The sequence below is a fragment of the Canis lupus genome, chromosome 14 (genome assembly GCF_011100685.1).
Source record: "Canis lupus familiaris isolate Mischka breed German Shepherd chromosome 14, alternate assembly UU_Cfam_GSD_1.0, whole genome shotgun sequence".
NCBI lineage: Eukaryota > Metazoa > Chordata > Mammalia > Carnivora > Canidae > Canis > Canis lupus.
Genome location: NC_049235.1, coordinates 16,089,064 through 16,110,659, shown reverse-complemented (window position 1 = coordinate 16,110,659; position 21,596 = coordinate 16,089,064). Strand labels below are relative to the sequence as shown.

Sequence of the window (21,596 nt, the reverse complement as noted above, 5' to 3'; positions counted from 1 at the left end):
ACTGTGGAATGATCCATGATATCCTTCAACAGATGAATGGATAAAGATGATATGGTCTGTATATACAATGGAATATTACTCAGCCATGTCCCACCGTTTGCTTCATCGTGGATGGAACTGGAGGGTATTATGCTGAGTGAAGTAAATCAATCGGAGAAAGACAAACATCATATGGTTTCACTCATACGGGGAATATAAGAAATAGTGAAAGGAATTATAATGGAAAGGAGGGGAACTGAGTGGGAAAAATTAGAGAGGGGACAAACCATGAGAGACTTCTAACTCTGGGAAACAAAGAAAAGGTTGTGGAATGTGATGTGGGTGGGAGTATGGGGTAACTGGGTGATGCGCACTGAGGAGGGCACTTGATGGGATGAGCACTGGGTGTTATAAATATGTTGGCAAATTGAATTAAATTAAAAAATGTAATTAAATTTTTTTCTTGCATTAAAAAAATTGAAGAACCCATTCATTCCTGTAAAATGCATCATTCAAAGTAAGAACAGTACCGGTTCATTTAGAGCAATTACATATACTGAATATTTACCAGAATTTGTTTTATTGACTTATGAACAACTGAAGGTAGAGCATCTCATTTTCATGACAACACATCACAAGTAGAAATCTGAACACTGGACTGAGGCATGTTATACTATGTGTAGTAATACTTTAAGTCAAGAATTCACAAAATAATTTCAACACCAAATTTTAGGCTGTTTGAATACTAATTTCAAAACAGAGAGTCTGTAGATGGACACAGGTTCAGTGTTTATAGTAATCCTAAAGAAATATTTATGAGTTACATGTATGGGTACTTTAAAATATCACATAAGAAACCTTATATTTCACAAACAAATCTCTATTGGGGGCAAAATTCTTTGTACAGGATTTATTATGAAATAGTTTAATGGCAAAAGGCAATTAAGAAGAATTAAAATTTTTTCATATTATGTAAGAGATAAACAATACAAAATTGGATATGATATATTCTTGAAGCCCTTTTACACAAATAATTTTCATAATTTGTAGGTATGAATATACCTTAAATTACTATTATCAAATTAATTTTGAAGTAAAATTCCTTAATCAAATTAAGATTAGGCTAATTCATAAGAAATTAATCAGGTAGTTTAATACTGGAGCTCACTAGCCATTCTATATGTAGCACAAAATAATTATCTCCAATAAATACCTATAAATATAATTTCTTCATACTTTAAAATATTTTAAAATTTAAATAAAAATCTCTACATGTAGACAATCTGGGCTAAATTTCCATATATGCCTTGAAAAATATATGTTCACATGAATATATTCTTACTTAAACATGATTTTAAATATTCTTAATAGAGGAGACATGAAATCTTCACACAAAAGCTAAATAAATAGCATGATTCAGCCCATGATTATTTTCCTCTTAGGAAAAAATTACTTAGTTTTTTGCATAGGATTAAGACTGGGCATATTTTCTACATTCTTATAATTTTCTCAGGGGCACTTCTCAAAATACAGATTGGTAAAGAATCCCCACTACTTTAAAGTTCCGACCATTTTCTCACATCTAGCAAGAGCAGAATTCAATCCTACTTCTGAGGCCAGAGTAATGATTTTTAAAAAGGTAATTATGAGAAATAATGATTAAGAAAAAAAATCTGGTAGAAAATGGTAAAATAAAGCAATTAAAAGTCAAATAAATAAAAGTCAATATTTTTGTATCTTTAGAAAGGCTTTTAAACATTTAGAATTATAATGAATATATTACATTTATTGTGAAACTTCAAAATTATTTCATCTTTGTAGTACTAAAAGGAAGATATTATCATGAGACAAAAGTTACATCCTATATACATTTTCATAAATTTTGTTTTTTTCACATTTTCAAAGGCCCCTTTTATCTGTAGTAGTGATAACATTATTTATATCATTGGCTATTTAATATACACATGCAGCAATATAATTCAATAGTCATCTAACTTTTAAAAATATTTCATTGTATTTTCACATTAAATGGTAAAAGCGTGGTCTTGACAGAGTGAAACTTGAGGAACAAATATTGAAAATATGCTGTTAATTTCAGTAGTGAGCTACAACAGTTTATGGGTGTCTCCCTTTAAAAGTTATCACCCAACTGAATTCCTACCAAGAACTAGCAAGTAAGTGATTATCAAGAGGGAAAGAACAAAATTAAAATAATATGAGAGAATCGAGTGATTTACCAAATTGACAGGTTGCAGTAGTCGGTAAAGAGCCAATGGTGGGAAAGGTAGCTTCCATAAATAAAACTCCTTCTAGGGGTGCCCAGTGGCTCAGCTGGTTAATGTCTGACCCTTGATCTTGGCTCAGGTCATGATCTCAGGATTGTGAGATCAAGCAAGCCCTGCACTGGGCCCCTGGGCATGTAGCCTGCTTAAGATTCTCTCTCTCTCCTCCCTCTGCCCCCAACAAAACTCCTTTTATTTTGGCTGCTGCATTCAGTAATACCTCAGTGGCTAAGTTTAGAAATGTTATAATTGCAGAATATATAATTACATAATGCATATAATTGTATCTTATCTGCAACTATTTTAATAAGGAAAGAACAAATGGGAAAAAATGTAGGGCATTCTAATCAAAGTTTGAACAAAATGCAATTTTAATGTGGAATGTCAGTACTGAAAAATTTTATGAATAATTTGTATGATTATATGTCTCTAGAGTAGATTTATAATTAACCACTCTTCTTAAAATCCTTCATGCTTGCAAACTGCTCGCTAATGAATGGTTGAATAGGCAGAAGGACCTCTCAGGAAGAGAAAAAGAGGTGACCAACACGACAGGGATTTTTAAAGGTTCTACAGGATCTCAGCCATTCATTAAAACTGCTATGGTCCTATCTCTGCTGGTGTCCCAACACTGTCTAGGGAATCACATGGACTGCCATGGGTCTCCAAGGTCATGTCCCAGGGAAGATCCTCTCGCAAGGTTAGGAACTGTATATCATCCCACAAGCAATTATAAATTTGTGACTGTAATATTTTCATAAATTTTTGATACCCACACACACTGTAAAGAATGTCAATGCCTTTATGACAAAAGAGGAAGCATCTAGATTGGCATCATGTTGGTAACGCATGTGGATGAAGCAGGGGCCATCAGCCTAGCAGTTAAAACTATAGCCTCTGAAATAGGATGGCTAGACTTGAATGCCAGCTCTGCCTCTTATTAACTGCATGATCTTGGGCAGATTATTTTTCTATCCTTCTGTTTTCTCATATGTAAAATAAGGATAATAACTACCTCTGTCACAGGGCTGCTGTAAATATTAACATGGGATAAGACAAATAGCTGAGAGCACTGCCTGGCATATTATAATCTCTCAGTGAATGTCAGTCAAATTTTATGCAAGATAGAGGGATGAATGGCTAAGATGCAACGCTGTAGATCAGCTGACCAATTACTGGTGGGTAAACTTCATAGCTTCCCTCTAACTAGAAACAACTTTAATATTCACAGGCGTGGTACAATGTTAGAAAAATCAATTTTGGAATCCAAATATTACAGTCTTCTCCCTAACCAACATAATAACATGCAAATGAAACTGCTCTGTAACAAGATAAGGAATGAAATCTTTCATGAGGTACGTATTATCAGTATGCATTTCATGTCTCCATTGCATTTCAAATATAATTTCAGATTCAAATTGTTTTTTTAAAATTTGTGTTTCTTCACAAATCACACTGGTTCATACAATTAATTACATTATTCAAACCCTATCTTCTGAGAAAAATATAGGAATGTTACCATTCACCCTTACCTAGATGCTAATGTGAGTGACCTTTCTTAAAGTTACTGTATGATTATGCATGTCTATTTCTTGAGCCGGATAACAATTAAAACCTTAGGTAAGCTTCAGAAACAAAGAACATATATCCATTAAATTATATTAAAACTTAAAACTCTGCTGGTTTGCAAGGTTATTTTTTTTTTTTGGACATTATGCTGTATCTATATTATTAGCCAGAAATATCTTTGCCTGATAATGGAATACAGTTTGTCAAAGTAACAGAAATGTTACGGTTATGCAAAACAAAATGTACAAGTTGACTACAAAAATTCATAGTGCCAAAATAAGACATCTGTGAAAATTAATTTTTAAAAAAACTGACCACTAATTTGGTTGGGATCTTACTGGACAGATTTCAGGCCACATGAATTTGACAGTGCACTTGCAAATGAACATAAAGGAATTCATAACAATAATGGCATGAGTGGAACTCTACATGGCACCGGTGAGCACCATTTATCATCACATGACTGTAACCCTCTCTGGTGAGAGATGAGGAACTGCTCCTCCAACACCTTCTTCTAGAAATTGGCTCTTTTCCCAACCTTTTTTAATTCTCTTGAGCTTTCGGCTTATACATGGAAGGAGTAAAACGATCTTACCCAGAATTACAATTGAGGGCAAAACAAGAGCAAGGACGAAGTTTGGTGGTGTATAAAACCTGTAGTACTCTTCTTCAAAAGCTCGTTTCCATCCATAAATTAAAACATGGAAAGTACTTATGAGCAGAGCAACATATCCAAGTGTAGACTTGGGTAGAGGAGAAAGAAAAAGAAACAAAGAATAAGGAACAAATTATTCAAACTCAAAAATCAATGCATCCAGCTACACCAAGTTTATAGTGTGCTAAAACTATTTTATCTTACATTACTGACCTACTCTTTATTATCTACTAAATTAAAATTTAGTATTTCCACATATTTCATATATATTTAAGTGTTTGTCTTATTTTATACAAAGAAAGCCATATTGTATTTAGTTTCATACTCTGATTATTGTATCTTTTCCTCATGTCATTAAATATGAAACAAACCTTTTCCTCATGTCATTAAATATGAAAACATGACTCTTTATGCTTTATAATATTCTATTGAATGGATGTGTTATTGTTTACTTAATCATTCCTTTTTGTTTTTTTTGAACGTTTACTCTGTTTTCAACTTTCCTCAATTATAAGCCCTTTTTCTATATTTTGGTTTATTTCTTTAGAACTTATTTCTAATAGGGGGGTTACTGGTCAAAACATCTGGGTTTTCCTTAAGGGTACTGATGAAAACTGCAAAACTTCTTTACAAAGGTTAACCACATTTCCAACAGTTATGAGTATTAAAAAATTATATATATCTATATATATAATATACACACACAATAAAATTAAGTGCTGAAGAGCATTCTCATGGGAATACGCCCCCCACACCCTGCCCCACATATATATACTAGTTGAAGGTAAATATGAAAAACCTGATAGTATTAGTATGTGATAGAATAGCATTTCAAACATGTGGCTTTATTGATCATTAAATCAAATTATTCAGAGTACTTCCATTAAGCAGTTCATAGGTGAAAATCTAAAAGGTCAGCATTCTGGGCTCCCTAAATCATTGTTTGATTAATTACTTTGAGAAATGGTCTATGTAACATTACATCAGTGTAATGATGTAATGTCTAACTTCATGGGGAAAGGATCGACTCTTTAGCAGAACTGTTCTGTTTTGCAGTTACTCATTTCAATTTAATGATCACTTGCATCCACCCAACACCTTTTATCAGAGAGCCTTCCATCTCTTTCAGGTATGATTAAACTGACAGTAGGAAAAGTATTCACATTTTCTTTCCTTCAAAAAGGAAAGACAAATTTAGACAGGGAGATGCCCTTAACTTGAATGAGCTCTTTAGATGACTTGGGGGGTAAAAACCTCAAATAGGCAAAAACAAAACAAAACAAAATTTAGTGTACCACCAAGTGACAGTCATCCACATATTGTACTATAAACCATTTGGATACAACCAATACTGACTGTGATAGTACAGGTGGGGTCTAAGCTTGAGTTACATATTTTAAAAATATGCATATTTGTTAAATAATTATTACTGGAGAAGGTAAATGTTTAATTTATTAAAGAATACAGTGCTGTTTTGAAACACCTTTGTATATACTCATAGGCACATATATACAACTAATATACTAAATACATATAATAACAAGATTCATAAGGTTGGTTGCTTATCATAATCCATCAGTCCAGTCACCTAATTTGCCACACATTTCTTTTACAATATTCAGACTGACCTTCTCCTCACTTGAATTCAAATTAATAAGATTTTTCTAGATTGATCAGGTGACTCAAAATATAAAGGAATTCTTTATTCACTGGTTGAGTAACAAAATGACTTTTGGCACTAAACTTGATCTAAGCTTCCCCATTCTCACTTTCCTTTTTTTTTTTTTTTTTTTAAAGAATTTATTTATTTATTCATGAGAGATACAGAGAGAGAGGCAGAGACACAGGCAGAGGTACAAGTAGGCTCCCTTCAGAGAGCCTGTTGCAGAACTCAATCTCAGGACCCCGGGATCATGACCTAAGCCAAAGGCAGACGCTCAATCACTGAGTCACTGAGGCATCCCATCATTTTTTTTTTCTTTTTAAAATGAGCCTTATCTGTAACGTTAGGCAGTGCTATCAAAGTCTTCTAGTAGAATCCTGTACTGGTCTTTTGCTTACTAAACCAGAATGGCCCTAAGCTGGCTTCCAGCAATTTTCATTCCTTGAGCTAACTGCATAAATGCAGCCCCAAAGGCACTCTTTTATAAAAAGCATATTTAAAATTAAACTGTACTTAACACTTAAATTCTATGCCGCCCAATCCCTCACGCAAAAAAGCCCACGTACCTGAATAAAACTGAATTCCCTCCAGTTTAAAGCATTGCTCACGGAAGGGATAGAGGTGACTGCCAGGAGAGACAGTAAGCCAAGGCTCATTATGCCAAAGGAGATATACATTTCAATTCTCCAAACTTCTTCCTCGTTCCAAGAGTTTTCGACATTGGCATGAACCTAACGAGAGCAAATGTGAATTTCCTTCATTTGGCAGAATATTCACTGATTCAGCGCAGTTCACTCTTGGAATAAGAATACATCATATATGGACAGATTTAAATTGTATTTTTTCAATTTAACAGACCGTGATGGAGAACCTATTACTGGATGGTATTGTTCCAGGTGTGGGGAAAAGAGAAGGGAGAGTTAAATAAAGGAAGACTAAGATTCTCTCTTTCCTGGCATAAATGTGAGGGGATGGGTCAGTCTGTCACCTACATTGTAATACATCACAGTCACAGGGAGTCTGGGGTCCTAAGACCAGGAATGTCAAGTGTTGGTTCCAAGGTGACATGAGAAAAATATTGGCAGTTAGACTTAGTTTTGAGGTACTTTACTAAGTTGATTTAAACTTGGTTGAATATTTTGGGTACATCCTGGCTTTAGATCAACTTAGAATCCAGGAAGAGAATTTCTAAATTATGTGTGCATCTTCCTCTCTCACTTGAAGAATATTTGTATGTCATTTGTTTCTCTTTTTTTTCTTTACCTTCTTTTCCTCAGAAAGCTGAGATCTCCTTATGGATAAAGTCATACTGAATGCAAATATTTACTCTCTTGAACTGCCTCACTGATGCACTTCTCCAACTCTTCAGTTGCCTCATTCCTATATAGTACTTCTTCAAATGTCTTTTCCTTACGTTGATAATACATATATGATCAAGTCAGACTTGATTAACTCTGAATATGTGGTATTCTGCATAGGGATTACTTTGAGAAATGTCAATTTACATGTAAACAATATAACTATAGTATAAATCAAAGGTTGGACTCTTCAGCCTAAAGCTTTGATTTAAATAAATATCTATTCATGGATAACAGATTCTAACTTAACACAGTTTAACTCTGTTCAGTTCCAGTTAACAAAAGAAACTTGAAATTAAAAAAAAGGAAAGCTAGTTCTGAGCATTAGGTCCCCGGAACAATCATACGAATATACTGAAAAAAAGCCACAGAGCTCCTCTGTGGAAAAAGGCTCTTATTATCTTCTTTGATGTCTATACAACAATACAGAACAACCACCAACCTCAGTAAACCCAGAGCTTACAACCTGCACCTACTTGGCCTCCCAGGCCATTCATTCATCCCACAAAACACTTTGTGAATGCCTTACTACGTGCCAGGCACAGTTCTAGGTGTTACACATACATCAGTGAACAAAACACACAAGATCCCTCCTCTCATAAACTTACATTCTGATGAGAGGAGGCAGACAACAGTAAATAAACAAGGAAAACATAAAGTGTATTACTGAAAAGAGTAAAAAGTGAAAGTAGAACAGAGTAGGAGGGACTGGGGTGGGGGGGCAGTGGGAACACAGGGTTTGAGTCAGAAGCAGGTAGCAGAATTTAAAATGATGTCCAGGCTCGGCCTCTGTGAGAGGTGCAATCTGAGCAAACAATTAATGACCAGTGAGGGAGCTGGTGGAGCAAATATCAAACCCTTAGTATTTGGTTAAGTTGAAGAGGTATTTTTAGACAGACAATGGCTTAACAAACATCAATTCATTAATTTATTTCACATTATTTTATGTTGAGACAGGCATAAATACCAATGGCTATGCATTTGGATCATGATGCCATGGATCCTTATGAAATGCAAAAGTTGCCATTCGTTTTGCTACAGAGTCCTCGCTGTCATTGGTAAATACTACATCAAATAGCTTTGAGGAGACCCTTTATGCTCCATTTGCTGAATGGATATCATACTTTGCTCCTTCAAGCCCCTTTCACATGAAGCTTTCTGTGAGATTTTCTTAAAGAGCTAAGTGTTATAAAGGTTCACCTGAGGACCTAAAGCTTCACCTGAGTATTTTTCCTCCTTTTATTTTTGATAACAAAATCCTTGAAGATGTGTCTCTTGATTCTGGCTTCCTATTCTGTTTTGTATTTTCACTGGTTCTAACTTTATCACAAATGTTTACTGAGAGTACCTTATCATTTCATGGAACACAGCCAATTATAAAACATTAAAATAACTGTTTAATGCTAAAAGCAATCATTGCAATCATAACATAAAAGAGAAAAAACAGCTAACCCTTTATTTCTGTTCTTATTCTTCAAAGAAAGGTACGGTAGCAGCTTTTATCTTAAATGATTTTGAATCAGCCACATAAACATTGTATAAAGAACAATTCTTTCCCCTCCCTTAATATACCAAAATTTCTATTACAAGGTCTGTAAAATTTGACACTATTTCAAATCTCACGTTTTACAGATTATACTTATAAGGTATTTCACTAGTATCCAATAAATAACAAGCAAGTTCCATACCTGCTGATAAGCCATGTTGAGAAACAAGTATCTCTCTGACCTTCTCATTGGTAAGCAGAGGCTGTAGGCAACATGGACCGAAGCAAAGAAAAAACTTAGTAATCCAAGTTGTTTCCTGCACTGTAACCAGGTCTCCAACCAAGGCGGAAATTTCCTATACTTGGTGCCGTAATAAAGCTGATAAGCAGCTGCCAGGAGACCTGCTAGGTATACCAGAGACAGCAAAGTAATGGCAACTATGGGCAAGGTTTTATTCACAATCTCAATAGGAATCTTGTAAAAATCACTCTGCTGGTTTCTAGCATATGGATGTATCACATCTCTGACAAAGGAATATAGAAAGAAAAACGTGGCTAGGCTTATGGCTACCACCACTGGCCCTCTCCAGAGAGTAAATAGTCGCAGGGGTAAATTTTCAATCTCCCTGGCCGATGACAATGATCCCAAGTCAACAGGAATGAAATTCAGCTGACGGGCAAGTTCAATAACCTGTTGTCGAGCTTGAATATTGTTGCTGCATATATAGACCTGTGGCAAAAACAAAAGATTCATCGTTACTATTGTTTATGAAAATGGTGATGTTTGCACACTGCACCCACAGAGCATCGCTTATGACGACCTTGGGTGATGCAAAAAGTTAAGGAGATAAAGCATTTACTAACATTATTAATCTATTGATTAATAAGTCAAAACAGTGTCATAGAAACAATAAAGTCCTTGCTACCTGTGAGGACATGAAAATAAAATGCAGAAAATTCCTGCTGGAAGCTGGGATTGGGAAGTCCCCAGGGGAAGGAAGGTTTCTAGAACATGTGGTTCAGTAGCAGTGGCAAGGTAAGGTCTAGGGTGAGTTTGGGCTGCTGGCCATCCACTGGCTACTCTGGCTCTCACTCTGGGGTTGGCTCCCCCAGCCTCTGAGGACAATACCTAGTTCTAGGACTGTAGTGATTCTGTCTAGCAGAGGGATTACAAGCACTGTCCTTTAAAGATATTCAGCAATACAAGATGGGCATGGACTCTGGATGGTTGAATTTGCAATTAAAATCTCTAACTTATGTCACACTGCTGTACAATTTATAAAATTTCTTTGAAAGGCCATGAGTAATCTCGGGTTATTATTATATGACTTCATTGATCAGAATATGAAATTCTTTCACCTGTGAATAACGATACTATACCTGCGTAAGGGAAAAATGGTATTATAAGGCTTAGTTAATTTAAATAGTAAAGCCACTGCCATTACCTAATACTAAGGTGTTACATCTATAAAATGAAATGATGGGTGGGGATGAGCGTGGACTTTCAAACTACCCAAACCTCTTATATTTCTGTAGTTAGAATTCAACTAATATTTGTTGAGCACAAATTCATTTCTGAAGTGAGCCACTATTACTTATGGGCAGGTCATCATCTCACTTGGGGCTAGAAAAATATTGCCATAAAGTCTCTGTTAATGTTTGGGGAAAACAAATTCTAAATATATCCCTGAAGTTGTTTACATAAGGTCTCTGGAACAGACCACACTGAAACACTTGCTTGCTAAAATGTGCATTTTGCTGACAATGTAGTGCTCTTTGGATCATTAATTTTACCTAACATGAGCAGATTAATAACAAAGTCAATATTATTTATACAAATGTCCATGAATTTCTAAAATGGAGTGGAGAAGAATACCTATATTCCAAAGAAATAAAGAAAAGCATTCTAAATTAATTTATTATAGCTGTGACAATGCTGACCATTTTTTACTTCTTGTAAAAAAAAACTTGTAATAAAACTTAAATATAAACATAACCTATAAACTATAACATTTATTTAAATTTAAATAAATTTAAAATTCATTTAATTTATAAACCTAAAAGTATAAATCCAACATTTGTAACAAAAGTAGAAGCCCTATGGAATACAAATCAAACTATTTCTGTGCTCACTTTGAATTCAAATCCATATTTTTTATAGTTGTATTTTTTTAAAAGATTTTATTTATTTATTCATGAGAGACACACAGGGAGAGGCAGAGACACAGGCAGAGGGAGAAGCAGGCTCCCTGCAGGGAGTCTGATGCGGGACTTGATCCCAGGACCCCAGGATCATGCCCCAAGCCAAAGGCAGACGCTCAATCACTGAGCCACCCAGGTGCCCCTGTAGTTTGTATTTTTTGTAGTTTCCTATTTTTTGTAGTTGTTAAAGATCAAAATTATCAGAATTATGGGCAAAGGGTTAAATTTAGGTTTATCCCTAGTTTGGTGTATGCATTCCTAAACTTTGGATATATGAAAGAAAAAAGGATTTAGAAATAGCCTCTAGGAAAGCTGGGAAGTATATAATCTTTTACTAGTCTTCCAAAGTAAAGACTTGAAATGAATAGTTATCATGATCTGATATGCCATGTTCAGTGATACAATACCTGACTTCATTTTCTAAGGTATTTAATCTAAGGCATGAACTGTCTTTACGAACAAAAATAATGAAAGTATTTTATCGTCAAGCTTACCTATGATGCATGACTACACCTTTAAAAGACTTGTAAGGTGCACTATTTTATATGTTTACTTATAAAGGCTCTCATTCCATAAAGGCATTGATGGAGCTCCCCATATGCTTTATTCTCAAGTCAAACTGGATAGAACCCATACTCTAAAAAAGAACCCAAGAAATCCAATCTGCTTCCCTACACAGATTAAAATCTAGACTTTAAATAAAACGAACTGCATAAAATAAAAAGGCACTTCTAAAGCATTCTTCTTGAGGCTCATACTAAATAGTGTTGCATACACAGATGGAATACTGTTACCAAATAGCTGCCAGGAAGAAGGGAGGGGAGAGCTAGGGAGGGAGGAAGAGAGTTGGGGAGATAGAAGAAGAAAAAAGGCATGTTTGTTATTGTTTCTATTTCTGAGGAAGCCAGGAGAGACTCAATGTAATGTGTGCCGTTATTCATCGGCCAACTTTGCCTTTTCCCAAATTAGCTGGTAATAACAGAAAGTCCAAGTAATTTTCTCCACTTTCCACACTATTTGATAAGGGTGGAAATGCACCCTTACAAGGTCAGGACATAAGTTTTCAGGTGCTCAGACACAGTTTTCAAAATGATAATCACTGGAGAGTGTCAGAATTTGATTTTTAAATGTAGGACATTTGTTTCACTACTTAAATACAGAATACCAGACAAATACCAATAAAATTGGGGATTAAGAGGTACCAACTTCCAGTTTTAAATACATCATGGAGATGAAAAGTACAGCACAGGGAACATAGTCGATAGTATTGTAATAATGTTGTGCAGTGGGGCACCTGGATGGTTCGCTTGGTTAAGCCTCTGCCTTTAGTTCGGGTCACGGTCCTTGAGTCGTGGGATGGAGCCCCGTGTTGGGCTTCCTGCTCAGTGGGGAGTCTGCTTCTCCCTCTCCCAATTTGTGCTTTCTCTCTCTTGTCCCTCAAAATAAATAAAATTAAAAAAAAATTATAACGTCGTACAGTGACAGATGGTGACTGCACTTGTCTTGGTGAGCACTGAGCGATGTGCAGATTGTCAAACCATGATATTATATACCCGGAAACTAACATTGTATGTCAACTATACTTCAATAACTAAAGAAAAAATGAAAGAAAAAAAAAAAAAAACCATACCTGCCGGCTGGCATCCTTGGGTCCTAACTGAAGGGCCCAAGCTGAGACAACATTAAAGCCTTTGACAATCAGAGAATCCGGGAATAATGAAGCCAAATATTCTGCGTTGGATTCTGGGTATTGGTTTATCCTCATGTTATTGCTCACATCAATCAGGATTTTACCCACAAGCAGATGTCTCAAGTCCCAAAGGGAGGTGTAATGTTCTCTATGCAGAGCAACAAATATTATATTTGTTTTTGTTAGAGCATCTTCATGGTGAGTGACGTCTACCACGTGAGGAAAAAATTCAGAAGCAAACTTAGGATTTCTACTTCCTATCACCACATGATAGCCACATCTAATAAGTCGAATCGTCAGTGATTTGGCAAAATCCCCACTTCCAATCACACCTACAGTGACCCTCCTTGCATCTTTGATACCATTTATGCCATTAGGCAAAAAAGTTTCGCTAAGGTTCTTAGGGCTTCCCATCATAGAGATCGATTCCATGATATGGGCTCTTTCAAGATCACCAGAGATGTCCTAAGGGAGAGAAAATAAAATCTTCATCAATTACCTATTACCCAACAGTCACATACTTCCAGACATTATAATAATACCCCTCATTTACAGAAGTAAAATATTTTAGCAAGCTATAAAACCTGGAACCCAGCAAGACACAATTTGTAGGCTAAAAAAGGATGTCAGAGTAGAAAAATGAACTGTCACAAAGTTGATATGCTAAAGTGGGGCTTCTGAAATTTTAATGGACACATGAATCACCCGAGAATCTTATTAAAATTCAGATTCTGATTCAGTAGGTCTGGAGTGAGGCCCAAGATTCTCCCTTTCGAACAAGGTGATACAAATGATGCTGGTCTACTGACCTCTGAGCAGCGAGTCACTACAGCACAAAAGGCAAGAGACTTTAGTTTCACCTAGAATTTTTTTAAAAGCACAGTTCTACCAAGTCAGATTATCCAGTTTTTGCAGCAGATCAGAGGCAGCCAGTCAGAAATTCCACTAGAGGTGGAGGTGATGTGCTGGCATGTGAAGAGCATATATAACACGAGAAGACAGAAAAGCCACCAAAAAAAACGATTTAAAAATGGCTAGAATCGTTTAAGGTAGAATCTATAAATTATCCTATATACCAATAGCTAAAGAGAGTAAGATAAATCAGTTAATAAAAAATGACCCCCCCGGCATTTAAATAATATTTTAAGAAAAACAGGCTTCAAAATATAATGAAGGATTAATTAAATACCATTTACTTCTATCATTCACTCTTATCCTACAATTTATTAAGACAGCTTCCCGACAAAAAAACAGGATTAGTAATGTGTTTATGGTCTTAAATTACACAATACTTATGAAATCTTTTTCTTCCCCTTTTATTTGTTGGCTTAAATACAGTGAAGTTATTTTGCCTGAAAAAAATCTGTCAAATTCACTTCTACTTAGGGGACTAACATCTGAAATGTTGATATTTGTAATAACATGCTCAAGACGACACATCAAATGGCCATGAATCAGTGTTGCTGTTGGATCTGAACAAAATATACTCTTCCAGATGCCTGGGTGGCTCAGAGGTTGAGCGTCTGCCTTTGGCCTGGGGTGTGATCCTGGGGTTCTGGGATCGATTCCCACATTAGGCTCCTGTGTGGAGCCTTCTTCTCCCTCTGCCTGTGTCTCTGTCTCTCTCCCTCTCTCTGGTCTCTCACGAATTAAAAAAAAAAAAAAAAGGAATCTTTAAAAAAAATCTTAAAAAAATAAAATGAAATTTGAAATTTAGATTAGAGCCAGAAAACCCCCACTTTTTACCCTACAAATGGACCACAATGACTCCCCAAACCCTGTCAGTTAATCTTTAGAAAACCAGTATTACCTAATCCTTGTATAGCACACTTCATGTGCCATCTGTAGGCACTTTTTATGTTAACGGATTGAACCCCATGACTGCTTGATGAGACAGCTGTTAATAATGTCATGCCTGTTTTGAACATGAGGAAACTGAGACATGTAGAAGAGCATTAATTTGTCCAAGGTGGTAAGTGAGAAAGTCAGGGAGCCAGGATTAGAATCCAGGCAGCCCAGCTAAGGCACGTGTCACTTTGGTGCAAGTACAGAATTTAGAGAAAGGGCCTTGTTCTTTGGGGGAGAGGGGCTGAGTGGGACAGTGATGGTTGTGCTCAGGTCAGTGTATTCTCCTTCTTGGGCATGGTTCACTCCTCAGCATTACCTAGTGATCTTAATGTCTAACTCAGATCCTGAGAAAGAAGAAGACTCACTATTTTTGCATCTATTACACGTTTCATTTCACTTTTCAAGATAGAAGGGGTGGGAATTATCTGCTTCCCATGCACTCAGAAGGCCAGGCAGAGGTCAGAGGCACCAGAGTAGTACAAAACATCAATATCCTCTTGAGGTATCATGAGCTATCTTGGGAATCAAGAGCAGTTAAAGGAGACAGAAGTCATACAATCGATGATCATTTCATTCAGGCATCCAAGGTGAACTGGCCAACCTACCCCTAATCATATATGCCACCTAAGGGGGAAGAGTTATTAGACTCACACACAGGAAACCAAGTGTCCTATACCCTAGTCCTGAATTCTGAGTAGAGATTGTGGCATCTCTCAAATCTAAGAATTGCTGCACTGGCTTTCATATACACAATAAAGCATGAAGTTTGCTGACTCTGCCTGGTGCTATGAGAGTCAGAGGATCCCACCACTTGATAAGTGGAGAAGCAGAATTGTAATCTCAGAGCTGCTTCTTCCCACAGGGGAGAATGGCCCCCTGAAGCAGTGGTTCTCAGCTCTATCTGCACACTGAAATGGCCCAAGGAGCTTGCAATCCAGGGACACCTAGTTACCTCCAGCCAGATCTTTGTTTAATTGGTCTGGAGTCCAGCTTGGGCATCAGGCTTTTTTTTTTTTAATTGTTCATTGGGTGTTTTAATTAATATGCAGCTGTATTTGAAAACAACGCTACTAAAAGGTTCAGAATTCAAGCTAATACTTAGCTTGGCATTTGGAAATAACAAATGTGGCTTTTTGATCCTCAAGCTCATTTTTGCACTGTGGTTTGTGATCACGAAAAATAACACTAGCAAGAGAATAACCGTTGCCTGGAATGCAGGAAGCTGAGGAACATGCATGTTGTCCCTCCCCATCTCCTACTCAGGCAGGAGCAGTATCGGAAGGACCACTCACTATTTTGCAATTTCCCTTTTATCCACTTTCTGGAAAGTCAGTACCACTCCTTAAAATGTGTCATCCCATTGCACGGCATATTTTGTTCCTGTTGTTTCACAACATTCAAAGTTCAGGATGTCCAGTGACGCTATCTTCTCCTTCTGGCTGACAAGCGACTCCAGCTCTCCGGGCATCAGAGGCTCTGCTGACTGGAGTAGATGGGAGTTTCTAAGTGACCTGACTCTCTCTAGAATACTATCAAACTTTAATGTGAATATGATCACCTGGGATCTTGTTAAAATGAACATTCTGATTCTCTACGTCTGGCATGAGGCTCAAGAGTCTGTGTTTCTCCAGAGCTCCCAGATGATGCCCCTTGTCCTAGTGGTTTGTGGGCCACACTTTGACTACCAAGGTCTTGGAGTCTCTCTACCTTTTCATTTGATGTGATTCTCAGGTAACACAGACTAAAGAATTGAGAAGGTTATACATTTATGGAAAGTTTTGTTTATGCGGTACTGAGGAGAAAGGACAGGCTGAGGCTTCTGAAATCTTGTTTTCTGAGTCTCTTTCCTCTGTTATATGGAAAACAAAGAGGTTGTACCTAACTCCTGCAGTCCAATACTAAAATCCTTTTGTTTCCAAGTCTTAAAACTATAAAATCATAGTAATATCACTACTTTATATTTAACACTGTGACACTTCAACTTCATGAGCTTGACTTAAAAGTGTGATTTAGGTAGCACATGGAGGGACACCTGGGTGGCTCAGCTGTTGAGCATCTGCCTTCGGCTGAGGGCGTGATCTTAGAGTCTTGGGATGGAGTCCCACATGTGGCTCCCTGTGTGGGGCCTGCTTCTCCCTCTGCATGTGTCTCTGCCTTTCTCTCTGTGTCTCTCATGAATAAATAAATAAAACCTTAAAAAAAAAAGTAGCACATGGATTCCTTGAAATTTCAAGGTCACAGTTTTCCTGAGTGGCCATTCAACTTGCTGTTTGCATTCAATACTTGAAGTATATCATCAGGGTCAAAGAATTGGATTATACTCAGCTACATGGCCTCCTGAGATTCTGTTTAGAAGGGTTTCCTTGACATTCCTCGGCTGAATGGCAGCTGTTATGCTATATAAATAGAACCTAATTTGTTTCACATACAAACATCTAGGGCATTAATTTTTAAATGATAGTACCTCTGAAAGGGGCTGTCCTCAGAGATCTGGGTGACATCCATAACTTGATGATTTAGACATGTTATCAAGTAAATATAATTCCCCCAGGGCCATGAGAGGGTGTGGGTGTATTTTTGACTCTCCAAGTCCACATCTGAACCTTTCTTCTTCTCCTCTCCTGCAAACACTCCGCTCCTCAGAGGCCGGTGGCACCTTATAAAACCTCCCTGTAAGCATTGCTGTCATCTATTGACTTCCAGCTTACTCTTTATCACTAGTGACTTTGACATACATAGTCTTCCTCTCCGTGCCAACAGTTGTCATCCTTTTCTGGGATGTTCTGGGATGTCTTCACTCAAGTGGATAAACCACTCAACCTCACATCCTCTTGTTTCCATCAGTTGTTAAACCAAAAACAATGAATCTCTGCCTCCATCCGACTCAGCCATTCACTTTCTGATATCTCCAAACACTATCTCCGAACCTTCCAATAATCTTAGTCAGATATTTGCAGTGACTAATTCAAGTCAGCAGAAAAAATCTGATGCATTGACCTGCTATTTTCTCACTATCAACCTCCTCCTGGTTTCTCATTACCTACCTAAATTCTACAGCATACAGTTATGGTCACTTGCTTAAAAAGATCAACTCTTGTTAAAGACTAAATATTTGTGTCCACCCCCGCCCCTGCCAAATTCTTATGCTGAAATCCTAAATCCCAATGGGAAGGTATTAAAAGGTATGGACTTTGGAAGGTGATTGGGTCATGAGGGTCGAACCCTATTGAATGGAATTTGTGCTCTTATAAAATAGGTCTTGGAGAGCTCTTTCTCTCTTTTTGACAAGTGAAGACAGCAAGAAGATGATAGTCTATGAACCAGGAAGTGGGTCCCCATCAGACCCTGAATCTGCTTTGTAAGAAAGAATGCAACAAATAGGGTTTGTTGTTGAATGTATCAAAAAGATGTGAGGACCAAAAGAAATGTAATGATAGGTCTATAGGTAAGATCCCTTTCTTTGCTGATCAAGACAGGGCAGCCCAAAGTGAGTGAGATGTCAGTGTCATGGTTTACTGGCTGAGCTCCGAATAAACGTCTCTCCTGATGTCCTGATTGTGTCCTTTGAAACTGCAGTCCTAGTCTTTCCAGCTTTTTTTTTAATGTCTTTTTTTTTTTTAATTTAATTTATTTATGGTAGTCACACAGAGAGAGAGAGGCAGAGACACAGGCAGAGGGAGAAGCAGGCTCCATGCAGGGAGCCCGACGTGGGATTCGATCCCGGGTCTCCAGGATCGCGCCCTGGACCAAAGGCAGGTGCTAAACCGCTGCACCACCCAGGGATCCCGTCTTTCCAGCTTCTGACGTACCCTCTTCCTCACCTTTCTTATTCACTTATGATCCTTTCCTTAAAATGTGTTTGCCTTTATCTGTGCTACCTTTTCAGTACTAAAGTATAATTACGCTCATTCACTACATTTTCCATGTCACCAGTAAAACTTGAATATAGCTTCTCACTTCCTCTTTGTACAATTAGCTCAATTTATCATTGTTTATATTGTCTCAACCACCCCCCCCCCCGTACCCACCGCCCCAACGCACACAAAAAAGAGGGGCTAGCTAGGTGAAAGAAACTGCAAACCATTTCTAAATAGCCTGCAAAATCTCTAGGATGGGTATTGTTCTTCTGTAAATAGCTTTTAAGCTTGGAAACAGCAGAGGGAGAGAGACAAGGTAAAAACGAAAACACAACAGACTCACTTGAAAGAAAAAATAAATAGATCAACACAACCAAGAAATAAAACAGGTGGAATGACTGGGGGGTTGGGGGGGTGGGGGGGAAGGCACGGACGAGGTGGTTTGGAGAGAATTTTAAGCGTTCCTGGTAGTGGGGCCTTTGCTGGGGCTCAATCTCCAATCTTGAGGGTGGGGGAAGGGGCAGGAGTTCAAATTCTACTTCTCCCAATTTCACCCACAGTGATGAGTGAGAATTAAGCACGGCCCGGAGTAAGTTTTTCCACCTAAAAAATGAACTGCCCGAGGAGTAAAACTTGACACCAATCCCCGTCCAAGGGGTGGGGAAGATAATAAACGGAAATCTGCGGACAACATTTTCTTTATGTCTCTGCTCCATTTTAAGAGCAAGATATTTAGGGCATAATTTTCAACAAGTTTTGGCTGAGGCTGAACACAGGGTTCAAAGAAAATCCAGGACATGAGAGAAGAGGCCAATCACCTCCTAACACACAACGGCCCAAGCACGCCAGGGTCGCATCATCGGCCAATAAACAAGATGACCCCGGGAACACTTGCCCGCACCGCGGCGCTGCGCGACGGCCTGGGAGGTGCGGGGCGGGGGCGCGGGCGGGGGCGGGGGTCCCTCCCGCGGGGTGCTCCTACCTGGGGCGGTCTCTCCCGGCCTCCTGGCTCCTGGGCCCAGCCTCGGGACTTTCTGGGGAGCTCGCCGAAGAGCACGAGCAGTAGCAGGCGGCCTCGGGGGCACAGACCGCCTTCCCCAGCCAGCCCTGCGGCTCCCCAGCTCCAGGGGCGCGCGCGGGGCCCGGGGCGGACGCCCGCAGAGGGCGCGGCAGCGGGGAGGACCGAGCAGCGCGCGGCCACCACTGCCCCTGGACCCTCGGCTCCGCCGCCGCCGCCGCCGCCGCCGCCGCCGCCACCTGGTCTCGCGCTCCTACGCGACCCGCTCACCTCTGCGCCCGCCCTGCGCCCCCCCTCCCCGCGCCCGGCCGGGGCGAGCCCGGCAGCTCTGCGGCCGCGGCGCCCACGCCCCAGGGGCCCGGCCCGGCTGCAGGGCCTCGGGGCCGCGCCTCCGACCGGCGGCTGCAGGCGTTTGGCGCGGCGGTGGCGCTCCCGCGGCTTCCCCGCCTCCCCGCGCCGGAGCGCGCACCGCCCGGGAGGAGGCGGGGGAGGGAGGCGCGCGGAGGCCGGCCCCGCAGTGACGCGCAGAGCGCGGCCCTGGGGGGCCCGGGGACGCCGACCCGAGGGCGCTGCGGCGCCGGGAGCTGCCCGGGAGCTCGGCGGGGTCCGGGCGGGCGCGGGCAGAGCGGGGGAGGCCGGAGAGCGCCGGGCGGGAGCCGGGCGGCTGCGCTCCAGCGGGGGCATCCCCCCTGCCCCCGGAGCCGCGGAGCGTCCGCCCTCGCCCGCACCCCCTCCCCCCGCCCGCCGTCCTTTGGAAGCAGCAGCTCCAGGAAAGGCGAGCCCGGCTCGGTGCTGCGCAGTCGCCTTCCCGCTCCGCACTTGGCCTTTCCGCGCCCGTGCACCGCCCCGCGCCCCGTCCCCGTTGCACACTCTCCAGTTCCTGACGCGTCTCCAAGAACCGGCCGCGGCTTTTCCTCTCCGTGTTCCCTTGCCCTCACCTCGACCCGGCCACGCCGTCTGTTGTCTGGATGGCGTCCTTGTACTAGAATGTCCAGAAATGCCCTTTCGTGAGCCGTATTTTAAAGCTCCCTCGCATAGAAGGATCCTCACGGCCCGCCGACTGCAGATTAGTCTGTTGACTTTGACCTTCGCTGTAGCTGGTGCCAAGCCAGCTCTGGAGTTGGGGAACGCAGGGGCGGACCGGGGAGTCGGGACAAGTGTGTTCCTGGGACGAGCCACTGAACGCTCCGGGCCGCAGTGGCCTTGAATGCCCGGGGGGTCTCTGAGCTGCCGGGCTCTGGCTTTGCGGTCCTGTAAATTCTCGCCCTGCAGACTACCGAGTAGTCTGACTCCTCTGTCTTCTGCAAGAGATCTTTACTCTCGCAATGAAAATCAATTTGGGAAAATTCTCAAAGTTGGGTCGATTTGTTCATACGTTAGTAAATTATCATTTCAGCAAGCTAAGTTGAAAAATTCTCTCTTCCTGGTGGCTTATTAACCAGGAAAAAAAGAAAAAAAAAAAAAAACAACGGAGAAGGGGGTCTTGGATCGATCGTTGGGACAACTGCACTTTCCCCTCTGTAGTCCATTCAGATTAACCTTTGCAAATGCAGCTTTGGAAATACATTCTCTGTTTGACTTGACATTTGCGCCCTCCCCCACCGCCAAATATTATTAAGGTTTAAAGTTTAGGCATAGGCTGAGCTTTTAGTGATGTTGAGGTATTGACAACTGGCGAAATTCTTTCCATTTTGGTAACTAGAAAAAAATAGTTAAAATTTATACCAATTTTTATTTTTTTGCTTCAGTACTACTCTCAAATAATGAAATTAGCTTGCTTTCTTTCTTTCTTTCTTTCTTTCTTTTTTCTTTCTTAAGCACTTTTGGAGGACTACTAGAAGAAATTCATGATTCTTAGTAGTTTAATGAAAAGTAGGCAGCTTTATCATTTTTTTAAACAATAGCATTACATAACTTTCACAAAGGGTTATTTAAAAATAGAGCACTTTCTAAGTATCCTAAAACTACAAATTATTGTGTAAAGCATAT

The 21,596-nt window shown here is 39.8% G+C and overlaps 1 protein-coding gene across 2 annotated transcripts; it reads right to left on the bottom strand.

The window, feature by feature from the left end:
• Window positions 1-536: 536 nt before the first annotated feature.
• Window positions 537-20,850, bottom strand: STEAP2 (STEAP2 metalloreductase). 2 transcript variants are annotated; one of them, XM_038556742.1, is made up of 5 exons: window positions 20,546-20,850; window positions 12,825-13,349; window positions 9,195-9,722; window positions 6,715-6,879; window positions 537-4,573 (listed from the first exon to the last, which is right to left on the bottom strand). In XM_038556742.1, the coding sequence occupies exons 2-5, from the start codon at window positions 13,314-13,316 to the stop codon at window positions 4,286-4,288; spliced, it is 1,473 nt and encodes a 490-aa protein (XP_038412670.1). In that variant the 5' UTR covers window positions 13,317-13,349; window positions 20,546-20,850; the 3' UTR covers window positions 537-4,285. The 2 variants fall into 2 exon arrangements, with proteins under 2 accessions (XP_038412670.1, XP_038412671.1); XM_038556743.1 differs by lacking the exon at window positions 20,546-20,850 and adding an exon at window positions 19,572-19,766.
• Window positions 20,851-21,596: the final 746 nt, after the last annotated feature.

Excerpts from the sequence above, each read along its gene's own strand:
- STEAP2 (XM_038556742.1), bottom strand. The coding sequence starts at position 13,316 with ATGGAATCGATCTCTATGATGGGAAGCCCTAAGAACCTTAGCGAAACT. Across the intron at positions 9,723-12,824 it reads CCAAGGATGCCAGCCGGCAG|GTCTATATATGCAGCAACAA; the intron begins GTATGGTTTTTT and ends TTTTTGCCACAG. Across the intron at positions 6,880-9,194 it reads TCAACATGGCTTATCAGCAG|GTTCATGCCAATGTCGAAAA; the intron begins GTATGGAACTTG and ends TGCTCTCGTTAG.